This window comes from Panthera tigris, chromosome B1 (genome assembly GCF_018350195.1).
Source record: "Panthera tigris isolate Pti1 chromosome B1, P.tigris_Pti1_mat1.1, whole genome shotgun sequence".
NCBI lineage: Eukaryota > Metazoa > Chordata > Mammalia > Carnivora > Felidae > Panthera > Panthera tigris.
Genome location: NC_056663.1, coordinates 174,249,765 through 174,263,230, shown reverse-complemented (window position 1 = coordinate 174,263,230; position 13,466 = coordinate 174,249,765). Strand labels below are relative to the sequence as shown.

At 36.6% G+C, this 13,466-nt stretch overlaps 1 protein-coding gene across 3 annotated transcripts in view; it reads right to left on the bottom strand.

Moving 5' to 3' along the window:
• ARAP2 (ArfGAP with RhoGAP domain, ankyrin repeat and PH domain 2) overlaps window positions 1-13,466 on the bottom strand; it is a 213,653-nt gene that overhangs the window by 11,611 nt on the left and 188,576 nt on the right. For all 3 annotated transcript variants that reach the window (XM_042984792.1, XM_042984793.1, XM_042984794.1), the window contains 3 exons: window positions 12,374-12,409; window positions 10,378-10,441; window positions 4,888-5,022 (listed from right to left, as the gene is read on the bottom strand). In XM_042984792.1, coding sequence (XP_042840726.1) covers window positions 4,888-5,022; window positions 10,378-10,441; window positions 12,374-12,409 — 235 coding nt within the window. The remainder of the gene's footprint in view (window positions 1-4,887; window positions 5,023-10,377; window positions 10,442-12,373; window positions 12,410-13,466) is intronic.

Sequence of the window (13,466 nt, the reverse complement as noted above, 5' to 3'; positions counted from 1 at the left end):
GAGGTATTGACTTTCATTTCAAACTTGCCTCTTCCAATTCATTTCTGCTTAAATGTGTCATATGTTGGTATATGTGTAATTCCTACAGTGTCATGTACGTGGCTATAGGATTTGGGGACACACCCTATACTTGTACTACAGCCCCCTCTTTGAGACTCACAGTACATATTAGTATATTAAAGATGTTGAGCAGGTCTATGGCAGAGAAATATGTTTGACTTCTTTTTCTGCTCTTTTCCTCCTCCTCTAATACCCGACCAGTGAAATCCTTCCTCCCACACGATGTCTTTTAGAATCCTGCAGATGCAGTATTTCTGAAAATACTGAAATAACTGAAAATACTGAAATTAATGTGTATTAATATATAACTTAAATATATTCCTATTAAATATAAATATTAAATATAAATTGATAATATTAAATATATATTTATGTATTAAAACTCACTTTTGGATCCGAGAATTAGAGCACACGTTCATTCGCTGAACTATAAAGGCGTGCTTTCTTAACTAGTGTTCAGGATGTCTTATGACTGGGCAATTTCTGGCATACAGAACTCTCATCAGATCATCAAAGAGTTGGGGGATATAGCTCAGGGGTAAAGCATCTGACTGCAGATTATCAGAGCACAACAACTGAATAAAGTGTAAGACAGAGGAACAAACAACAGACAATCAAGCATATGGCAGTGTGGAGCCACTGAACAAGGAAGGAGACCCAACAAACTGGATCAGAGTGTAGGTGGAGTAGAAAAAGAAGTTATTTTTCTTTTCACAAGAAGAACTGAAGAAATGTCTTTGAAAGTTCCCTGGTAAAAGGTGCAAAATCTAGAAAGCAAATATCTGAAGGAGAATTTGAGTTATGAATGTTGAAACAAGATGAAATTTTAATCTGGTATTATGTGTGACACTGAGTGGCATAAATGGAAGAGACACTCAATATAATTATGTTTAAAAGACAACTCCCCAACTTTCTCTCTTCTTCTCCGCAGTGCTTACTCGTATGATTATCCGAATGCCCTGCTACCAAGTCGACTCAATGCAAGCAGAGGGTTTTGATTTGTTCACTGAATGTGAACCCAGTATAGTGCCTATACTTAGGATATGATTGCTAACCTTTCAAATATTGAATAAAGTTTTAAAATTTTTAAAATATGCAACACAGTTTTTTATTTTCTTAAATTCCATTCAATCCAGACATGAAATTAAAACATACAAACTCAGGCTGAATATAAATATTTTCACAAATATATTTTATAACTTGAAGTTTTGTGAAAAAAATTATGCTTATATATCTCAGGGAAATACATTTCATCTCCTCTAAAAACTGATGAAATATTTAGTACCTAGCTTAATTCCAAAGTTTCATTAGACTACGTTAAAATATGGAGACAGCTGTGATGTTTGCACCATGTGAATGTAATTAATGCCACTGAACTACACTTAAATAGGATTAAAATGAACAGTTTTATGTTACGTATATTTTACCAAAACAAAATACCCCTCCCCCAAGATGAAAGATTAATGAGAATGATGGCTAACCAGCACAGGGATACGACTGGGAGTTTATAAATAAATATCAACCACGGTAAGACTTACTTGGCATCTATTACCCAGGGAAAACTAAGGAGCAATATAGACTTTTTTCTTATTGAAGTATAGTTGACACACAATGTTACATTAGTTTCAGGCATACAACACCGTGATCTGACAAGTCTATGTTGTGCTGTGCTCACCCCAAGTGTAGCTACCATCTGTCATCCTACAACACCATTACACTATCACTGACCATATTCCCTGTGCTGTGCTTTTACTCCCATGATCTATTAGTTCCGTAACTGGAAGCCTGTATCTCCCTCTCCCCTTTATCCATTTTGCTCATTCCCAACCCTCCTTTCTGGAAACCATCGGTTTGTTCTCTGTATTTATGGGCAGGTTTCTGTGTTTTGTTTTTCAGACTCCACATAGAAGTGAAATCACATGGCATTTGTCTTTCTCTGACTTGTTTCATTTAGCACCATATCTTCTACGTCCATCCATGTTGTTGCAAATGGAAGATTTCATTTTCTTTTGCTGAATAATATTCCACTGTATACATACATAACACTTCATCTATTTATCTATGGACGCTTGGGCTGCTTCCATAATTTGGCTATTATAAACAATGCTTCAATAAACACGGGGGCATTTATCTTTTTGAGTTAATGTTTTCATTTTCTTTGGATAAATACACATTAGAATTACTGGATAGTATGTCTAATTTTCTGAGGAACTTCCATACTGTTTTCCATGGTGGCTGCACCAATTTACATTCCCACCAACAGGGGAGTGTGCACCAGGGTTCTTTTGTCTCCACAGTCTCACCGACACTTGTTATTTGGGTACTAGCCATTCTGACTGGTGTAAGGGGTTATGTTATTGTGGCTCTGATTGGCCTTTCTCTGATAATTAGTGATGCTGAGCATCTTTTCATGTGTCTGTTAGCAATCTGCAAGTCTTCCCTGGAAAAATATCTATATAGAAGTGTTTAATGGGTAAGATTCTAGATCACCATTTCCTGCTTGAACTGCTCATCATTCTTCACTGCTCATTATTTGTTTCACAAATATTCTTAAAAAATTTTTTTTGAAATAATTATCCCATATTGTCTTCCAAGTTCCTTATTCTTTTGATTCAAATGTTAACCATGTACTAGGCATTATTCTAATAAATTCTCAACTATGATATCATTGAATCCTCACAACAGCCATATGAGGTAGAGCCTTTTATTATCCCTACATGCTTGCAGATAAAGAGGCCGAGTACAATGAACTCCGGAGGTAGCCAAATCACAGGTAGGAACTAGTATGTGCATTTTTTTTAATGTTTATTTCTGAGAGAGAGAGAATCCAAAGCAGGCTCCAGGCTCTGAGCTGTGAACACAGAGCCATGAGATCATGACCTGAGCCGAAGTAGGATGCTCAACCGACTGAGTCACCCAGGGGCCCCTCTGGTGTGTGCATTCTTAAGTACCATGTTTGGCACTCGTGTGTGATCTCCTCTGGCCCATTTCTTTCTCTGGCTTATTCAGCTAGCTCACTACTAATTCACTCAATTAATTTTGGAAGTGGATTTTTCCAGGATGACTGCCTGCCTGAGTGAGGTATTCTCCTCCAACTTTCAATAAAACCTCATGAAACCAAGACATGAAATGGGGCATTACCAAATGGCCAAAGCACCAAATTTGCCAATCTGCCAACACCTTGTTTGAAAAACAATTCTTGAATACATCCACTGATGTGACTATGAATATATCCTATTTAGCAGTATTTTAAGCCATTTTCCATTTTTAAAACAAAGGACCAAAAGTGATTTTATAAATGTATTTTCTTAAATATTTACATGAATCTAATTCTGTGACATTTTAATGGTTCATATGCAATTTTCAATTTCTATTAATAGTGTTTTAATGCTTTTTAAACTTCCAATGTTTTCCCAACACTAGAGCATTTAAAATCTTTCTCTGCCAAATTTGTTGAATCACCCCGTGTGCAAAATTTACAAAGAGGTTAATTTAGCTTAATCATAAATTTTCTAGCAGTTAATATTTCATGGAATTATTTTAAGAGCTTATCACAAGGTCTTTATAGTTTGGAGTTTATCAGTTTTCTGATCTTAAGTATGATAAAAAAGAAAAAAATTGTCTCTGAAATTCTGGATTTGAGAATAGTTAACAAATTATTATACTATATATTTAGTCATCATCCTAATCCTATACTGGATACTGGTTAATGTTTTTTGATTTGCTTTGCTCCATAACTCATCCCAAGGCAATGTCAGAGAAGCTGGGGTAACAGGTTTGTCTTGTTTGTTTAAACTGTTTCCCAATGTGAGTTCCTGGGAAATGGGACTCTTAGAATTTTGAAATTCTAGATTATTTTAGGAACCCATAATTGTGCAGAACGCTTAAAAAATTTTTTTTAATATAAGTGCAGAAGGAAATAAACCGTTATTTCAAAGCTTTTATCTTTTAGTGAAGAGGAATATTACATTGGGATAAATGTTCAAGGAAAGATATACATAGAAAAAAATTTTAAATCTGATCACTAAGTTAAAATAGCTTTAGTCTTTTAAAATTTGAGAGATTCAAACCACTCAGTCCCAAACCTAGGCTTGAAGAATTTCTTTTTTTTTTTTTTTTTGCTTGGAGGGGCTCAACTAAAGCACTGAAACATGCATTATTCCCAAAGCATCTAATGAGGTTTAAGTGCAAACAGCTCATGTCCTTTCCTGAAGAGACTAAACTTCAAGTGAAGATTGATGCTACTTATGTTCTCCCCGCCCCTGCCCCTCAAGGTGAGAAGGAGAACAAAGCCGCTGTCCTGAAAGATGCCACATCATTTTTACTGACGCTCAGGGGTCATCTTGCAGTTCCTTAAATTAACTGCGACACCGCATCAGTTCCCAAACCACTGGGATTTGACTGTGTTACTAGAAAGTATAGTTACTACGGATCCAGACATAATTGGCCCTGGGCTCATCCTAAGCGTGTTAGAAGTGAACTTGTATGACTAATTTGAGACTGTAATTTTACCATGTGGACCTCTGAATACATATTTAAAGTTGCCTATGTTACAGATAAGAAAATAAGTGGCATTATGCATATTTAATTGGCCTGCCAATGACATTATTAAAACTCTTTAAGAAAACTTAAGACATAAAACTTAAAGAGGAGCATAGGGTTATTCATACATAATGTTTTCTTGCAGGATATGATTTGTATACCATGCTTTACAAAGATTACTGTTGAGTTTTTGAAGCCAAAGAAACAATTAATGTACTGAATCATATTACGACATAAGAAAACCAAAGTTATAATTAATATAAAACAAATAAAATCTGAACCTACCTCAATATTTTTCCTGGCTTGGGTTGCACTTCTCTCATGCTGGATTGGAATTAGAGGCAAACCTCCGATTTTGGGATTTTTGGTTATAGAACGTTTTCGTTCCTTTCCAGCTGGTGGCAATATGTCATTTTCATGCTGTGGAAACACAATTTCTCGCTGTTGGTGTGTTATTTTATTATGTAGTAGATCATGTTACAGTCACTTGGCTCCTTTTCCCATATTTCCAAATCAAATGATCTGCTTTCCATGAGAATGCCATTTGTAACTATGATGTTGACTCTGGTAGCAGCATCGCTTGAGGATGTAAAACTCTTAAGTGAACAGAACTTTGAGGTCTCCATTCAAAGTTTCAAATACATGGCTTATGTACTACTTATCAAATCAAAAGGAGGAAAATATTTGATGAAACTGGCAAATCTCTTTGTGGGAGAAAAATAACACACTTGTCTATTTTTCTAGGCCCTGTAATCAAAGTAACTATGCACATATTTTCTCCCTCTACTAAAGACAATTTTAGTGTAAAAATAATTTGACCTTATAGACCTCAAATCAACCTAAGGCATGGCCATCAGAAACATCAGCCTCATTTTATGACCTTTTGAAAAATGTTACTTTTTCATCTAATTGAATTCCAAAGAAATTACCTTGCACACAGACATTTATACTGAAAATCATTGTACAACCGAGTATGGCACATTTGTTCTCAAATTATTGACTACATATTCTGGCCAACTGAGCAATTATAGATATGACTGGAGAAAAATTAATTTTGCATTGGGGAGAAATATCCACAGGTAAAAATATAAGCTCTTGAGTGATAAATCCATCAGATATGCATATAAAAGAAAAATATTTAAAGAATTTTTCTACTCCTCAGGGTAGATTAACTTTCCAGAAGTTGGCAAAAGGAAATTGATTTTCAGACAACAATCTATGAAAGAACTACAGAATACCAATTATAAAATGATAAGCTTTATGGATGTTCTGTTGAAATGAAAGCCTTTTGGTAAACTGTCTAGCTAAAACCTATTCTTTTTTTCTCTCTCTATTCTTAAGATTCAGCACATTCCTGCCTTTTATTTCAATTAGTATTTTAATGTATTTTATAGCAAAGGATTCAACAAGTATTTGCTGTGTACCCATATATAATGGCAAGATTATATTGAGGGACATACACCACCAGACTTTGTGATTATCAGTGTATATAATCTCACAACATATATACTACATATAAATAAAATCTCATTTAATCTTCAATGATCCTACAGTGCAGATCTTTATTATGAGACTGAGTGTATATGCATCAGATCTACCCTTGAGTTTTAGTGAAGTGTTTATTTTGGCTCAGCAAATCTATAATGGTAGATTATAAAATATTTCAGAAAGAAAGTTACAAGCTTCATAATGCTATTTTTATGTCAAAGCCCTAAACTTGGTAAAAATAATTTTGATATTATATAATTGGGATGTTCCCAACATGTAAAGCTAAAAGAAAACTGGCTGGAAAGGAATTCACTAACCCTATGGATTATGCTTACACTTTATATAGTACATGTGTTAAATGATAGAGAAATCAAAGAGCAAACACAGTCTTGCTTTTTCTGACGTGATATACACAGTGTTCTGTGTACTGGCTAACTAGTTCTTATCAGATGGATCCAAGAGGTATTTTCCCCAACAGTACAAAACACTGTATCTGAGGAATATATTATGACATTCATAGTTTTCTATAAATGATCTTAAAGGTCCTACACTTTATGGATCACATGGCTGAGGATCATACTTTCATTATTATAACCAGTGATCACACCCCAAAATCTTCAGTTCTGTCTCCCGCTATTTTTTCCCCATCCTTCCAGCCTTGAGGTATAACTGACAAAACTGTAAGATATTGAAAATGTACAATGTGACAATTTGATATATGTATACATTGTGAAAGAATTCCCCCCAATTAAGTTAATTAATACATCTATCACCTCACTTTTTTTTTTTTTTTTTGGTGAAAACATTCAAGTTCTATTCTTAGCAAATTTCAATTATACAATACAGTATTAACTGTATCAACAGTGACCATTTTTTATATTTGATCTTCAAACCTTATTCATCTTATAGCTGAAAGTGTGTAAACCTTCACCTATTCTCCCTACCCACCCAGCAACCACTTTGTTGTGTCTATGAGTTAAACTTTCATTTTTAAATTCCACACGTAAGTGATACTTGCAGTCTTTGTCTGGCTTATTTCACTCAGCATAATGTCCTCCAAATTCATCCATGTTGTCAAAAATGACAAGACTTCTTTCTTGTTTGAGGGTGAATAATATCTGAATGTGTGTGGGGGAGCATATACATACACACACGGATCTTTTCTTTATCCATTCGTCCTTAGACACGTAGGTCATTTACATACCTTGGCAACTGTGAGTAATGCTGCAATGAACGTGAGGTGAGCCTGCCTCTCTCTCTTTCTGACCCTGACCTCTTACAACTTAATTCAGCTTCATTCACCCCTTTAGACTCCTTAAGACATCCAAATCCATTCTCTTACTTCTCTACTGTCTCTACCATCATTCTACTTTCCACATTACCCTCCACTTCCTTCAGAGTCCGTCTTAGATTTCACAGTCTATAAGGATACTCACCTCCTTATAAATATCTCCACATCCTGTGCTGCTTCCTTTCATCATCCCTGCCTGGCAAGGCCCCCAAACTGGTTAAACCCAATTCTACTTGCTTTATGAGAGAGCCTACCAACCGATGAAGAAAGAGAGAAAGATGCTCTCTCTTATAGATACATCTCACTTCAGATTTAACCTTAAATTTCAAGTAAGCACTCAGCATTAAGTTGAAGTTCTACTTTGGGCAATTGGCTTCCTCACTCTCTGAAGATTATTTCTCACCTTTCCTCTATATTGACCATATAGTATGGCACACTGAGTATTTATGACTAGAGAAAAGTTCTTAGTAATCAGAAGAAATAGTTGGAAGAGAAGGGAGCCTCACTTATGTGGCTGTAAAATGCAGGGAGGGTGGTAGATTTCCTAGTAGAAAAATGAAATTCTTTAATGATTACTAGTAATTTTTAAAATCAGTGAACTGATCATCAGTGAGTTAGGGAGGGGATATTGGAAGTGTAGTGGTAGAGGAAATTCATAAACTGGGACTATATGATCTGCTTATTACCTTCCTCATCTTTTATATCTTTCTTCACACAGCCCTTCATGATGTTAATGGAACAAAGATTATGACCACATCTCAGGACCTTGCACCTGCAGGCCCCTATACTCTCCCCACTCCTGCATACCTGCATTACCTGCTCCCTAATTTCAGACAGGTGTCAGCATACCTGTCAGCTGTTTAGAAAGGCATTTTCCTGAGAACATTTCCTAGTTAGTGCCCTTCCTTACCCCAGTCACATCCTCTCCTTTCTGTTGCTTATTATTGTATCACACTAATATCTATTTGAAATTTTGTCAAATTATGTTCTCTCCCTGTCTTATTTTAGAAATACTACCTAAGCATGTATTTTGTAAATGGGATTGGGTTCTATGGTGCAAGTATACATCTAGGTCTAATAAGACTGACAGAGCCTTTCTTGTCCTCAAGTGTACATTTTAGTCAGAGAGGCAGACATGAAAAATCTAATTACACAGTACTTTCTAATTAGTGCTACAACTGAGGTAAAGAATACTAAGGGTTCCTCTAGCCTGAGATCTGACTGGTCTGAAGATCAGGGAGAGTTTCTCTGAGAATGACACATCAGGTGAAATCTAAAGGACTTTTGAAGCAGGAGTGAAAATGGGGATGGATATTATAAAAGTATTCTGCACACCAGTAAGAACTCATTGTAAGAAGCACTTAACTGTTGGTGTGTGTGTTAACATATATGTATACACACACACACACACACACACACACACACATATATATATATAAAACAACATTTGCTAGTTTTCTGCCTCCCTGTGGAGGTGAGCCATTAAATCCTTAAATCCAAGAAGGCCTTTTTGTTTACCTTAATCCTAAGCAGTGGAAAGAACAGAGGAAAAGTAATTGGGCTGAATCCCTAAGGCCAGGACAAGGAAGGATAGCTGAGGCAGGGGGGAATAAGCTGTCCATGAGAGCAACCTCTGCTTTCTGGCTATTTATACCTTGATTTTCAACCACAGAGACTAGTGACTTCAATCATAAAAACAAATCAGAGTAGTTGTACCACAGACACTGTAATACTTTTGACTCTAGGGTTCCAATTTTACTAAAACACTTCAAATCTAGTTTACATTTTTTTTAAGGACTTAAATATCTGAATTTCTAAAAAGGCACAAAAAAGAGGAAAAATCTCTAAAAAGTTAAGTCTTTTCCTGCGTATGTGTTTTCAGGTAGTAACCTCAGCGTCAGACTGAGAAGAGCAGTGTTTATTAACCACTGGAAAGGTTAATAAATTAAATGAACACAGAAAATGGTTTTCAAAACAAGTAAGGGCCAGATTTGGGGGTGAATTAACTTCCCACTTATAAGAGAAACAGGGAAGTGCGTCCTCAGTAATAAAGAGTGGCAACTTAATCGTTACCAGTGAATTTCAATGCTCTTATGGGAAGCCCTTCTGGGAATTCAGCCAGACAAGGTAGTGGGGAGAAAACCAATCCTATTAATGAGACTATTAACCCTTCTCACAAAGACAGAGTCCTCCTCTAGAGAGGAGACTAAATGGGGAACTGAATATAGGTATTATCTTCTGGCACTCCTGGGTTTGAACTACTAAACTGTATGGTGCTAAGCAAACATCTATAAGCAACGTCATGCATGGTTTGTTACAAAGAATACAAGAGTTAGCTCTTCTGAAGTATCCAGCACAGAGTAAGTATTAAAGAAATGTGGGCTCCTGTCCTTGTTTCTGGAAAGGCTAGAGTGGGGGAAGTAGGTGAGCCATGGGGAGAACAAGAAGAAAGAGGCACGCTTTTCTAAATGAAGATGAATGTGGGACTCTGGTAAACAGGTCCCTCTTTCTTACACTACCATCTTGAAGCAATACACCTCTCCAAAGGTAAGGAGTTGCTGGAGCACCAAAAAAGAAGCCTCTAGAAAGAGAGTAACTCTCTTTCAAAGGGTAATGGATCAATTTGGATTCTCGTATGTTTGAAAAACCATATGAGGGCCGCCCGGGGGAGGGGGGGGGGGCGGTGTTCTCTTGGTTACGCATCTGACTGCGGCTCAGGTCACGATCTCATGGCTCCTTAAGTTCAAACACCACATCAGGCTCTGTGCTGACAGCTCAGAGCCTGGAGCCTGCTTCGGATTCTGTGTCTCCCTCTCTGTCTCTGCCCCTCCCCTTCAAAATAAGCATTACAAAAAAAAAAAACAAAAAAAAAAAACATGAATGAGAAAATAAAAGTATACACATAAGACTCTTATTAAAAAGGCTTTCGAAATCCCACTAACATTTCCTACAAGCAGTCGTTCTACTTGGCTGGAGAGCTGAGACAGATGTCGTACCTGGGCGATAAAGACACTGGCCATCCACTCCGTCTGAGTTTGTAAGTTATCACAACAAATGTGCCTGTAAAACAAGGTTTATAAAATACATAATTCATAAAGCCAGAAGACTGTTCTCCAGTGTATTTGTTTGGTTATTAAATGATCAGAAGCCTCTGTGGGTTTCTCCTGATTCATGAGTTAATACAATCAAAATGGGAGTATTTCAGTATAAGTTGCTTCAGGCTTCTGTTAAATGTGCAATATCAAAATAATAGTATAAATATGCTAGTTTAAACAAAATACAGCTACAGGCTTTGGTAACTGCTGAAGAATGATCGACAATATTTCTGGAAAGGCAGAAAGGTCACTGTCATTTACTTTTTCATGTACATGATGTTAAACACATCTTTTCCCCCAGAAACTCTGAGTGTAAGACGAAAAATATGTGCACATTTTCTTAAGAGCATACTTTGTAAAAAGGCTTAGACTGTCTCCATCATTAGGATTATAAACATTTAATACCCGCAAGACTCATGAAAAATGAACCAAATGAAAAACTACTACTGCATGTCCAATAACACTGACTCAGTAACCTTTTATTGAAAACCTATATAAAACAGAGATCTTGCCCTCAAGGTTCACACATTCTATTAGAGGAGCTAGGCACGTAAACAAATAAATTACAGCAGAGTGAGAAAAAGAGAAAGTATTGTTGACACAAATACAGAAAGAGCACACTTGGGGATGCGATAAAGTTTTCTTAGAAAATTTTCTTTTTCTAAGTGTTGTTAAAATGACCTGGATATTTCAATGTAATTACATACTCTTTATATTCCTGTATGAAAAACAATTTGGGAAAAAAAACGTCAACATGAAATTTGTAAAAATTTCATGCTTCCTTCATTAGATTCTCATAAAGACATTGTCCCTTTCCATTACCATGTCCAAAACAACGGTCCTCTCTATAATTCTGCACCCATGTGTGCAAAATACTATCGATGCCAAGAAGAAATAAGTAATGATTAGAGGGGAGAGTTATCAGACTTTTGGGGCATCTGAGCTGTAACCTGAAAGAATGACGGCTGTGTCTACCACATTAGCAGGAAGGGGATGGGAGTGGGAGGCATGGGAGCAGCATATAGTGTGAAGAAGGCTCAGTAAGGGGGCTATCTACACTGAACATGCAGAGATGAAGGACGAAGGGATGTATGGTGAATCACAGATTACTGCTTTATCAGTAAGTAAAAAAGGGAAAGCCTTGGGAGATGAAGCTCATGGAACGCTGTGCCAACAATCCTGCACGTTATCCTTTAGCTATAGGATTCGTTGAAGAGCTTTAATGCAGGAAAGAAACACAACACATTTAGAAAGCCTCTTTGGTGGTTGGGTAGAGAATATTCTAGAAAACAAAAATAAAATTAAAGGCATGAAGAACACTTAGGATGACTAGAATAAAACCATGCAGATGAATGAAGGTGTGGCCTGATAAGGGAGATAATTAAGAGGCAGATCCAGTTTGGCTTAGTGATTGATCAGACACAGCTAGGGCTGAAGAAAGAGACATCCAGTATAGTCTCTAGGGAGACTGGCTAGATCCTATGAGATCAATGGAAAAATGTACATATATGGAAAGAAATGGTTTGAGGCTAAGATTTTTTTTTTTATACTCAGTTTTGGCTAGTTCTTTTCCTTCATATGAAACTGAATTCCGCCTGCTTATTCCACAAAAGCTGGGATTCCACACTCATAAAAGAACTAGGAAGAAATCAGATATATTTTCTCTTAAGAGGCACTGGCAGGTAGGACACATAGGATTGAAATGGACCTAAAGCTTGAAGCAAATCTATTTTCTTCTTCTCAGACTAAAAATACTTAAAGCAAAAACAAAACAAAAACAAAACAACCTAATTTCACTTAGGTGAAACATTTCCTATCTGTAGATCTACCTGCCGATAACATTGTTTAGTAAAGTTATCAATATCTCAAATCCAAAAACTGCCAGCAGTTAACTTACCAGTGATGTTTTTCGGAATATGCTGTCAATCCCCAACTAAATCACATGGGAAAAAACACATAAACATACATATTAAAAAATATCAACTGTACAAAACTAAAAGAAGGATTAGATGTTAAGGAGGTGATATTTAATGGTGGCAATGTGTAATATAGAACAGATCCCCACGAGGGATGATTCAGTGGGTATGACTGACGTAGAGGTGAATGATCAATGAGGGGTTCAGCTACAAATTTAAATACGCTGAAGGGAGACAGAGGGAAGGAGTCTTATATGATGTTATGGGAAGGTGGGGAAATCTCTCAGAAGATACTCTTGGCTGAGGAAGGATAGATGTCTAGGAAAATGGCCAAAATAAGAGGATCTATACATTGTCTTATTGATATTGCGAGAAATTAAGAAAACGTCAACTGAAATACAGGTGTATGTTCTGGGTTTAGAATTAAGCATGTAGGCAAAAGTGAGAAAATTTTCAGTAACAGAATCCCAAACTAAGCACATAACAGTTCATTAAAATGTTTCATAAGAAAAGTATTCTTGCAAATGTAATTAGCAATTCAAATTAAACTGTGATAGGAAGTATTGGAATAAACCAAATGCTGGCATGATTCAAATGTTGAAGAGGGGGACACTATAAGTGGGGTCCACTCGCTCTCGGCTACCTATGTGCTGTGGGTTTACTACCAAATTTGGCAAAATGAAAAGGGCAAACTACATAGCTAGGCATCAAGAGGCTGTTTTCCTGAGTGTAGAATTTCCTGGAACATTCCTTATGTCCCCAGGTTGGGAGACTGATCAAGAAACAGAATGTGGAGAAAAACCAATGTGTTTTTCAGTAGACAGGACCTTCTGGGGATTTCCTGCTTTATGTAGCAGAGATGCAATCACCAAGGGGTTTGACTGCAGTGGAAACAGGCTTTTTTATCTGCCCACATAATTTCCCTTGATCTGCAACAGGCCCCCTGCCATGTCTGTGACAGCTCAAAGATTTTGTCTAAAGCTTAACTTATAAAAAGCTTGATTAACGCCTCTGATCTCCAAATCCTTAAATAGACAAATAGTCCTATAGCTTTTACTCTTCAAAACCTTTCCC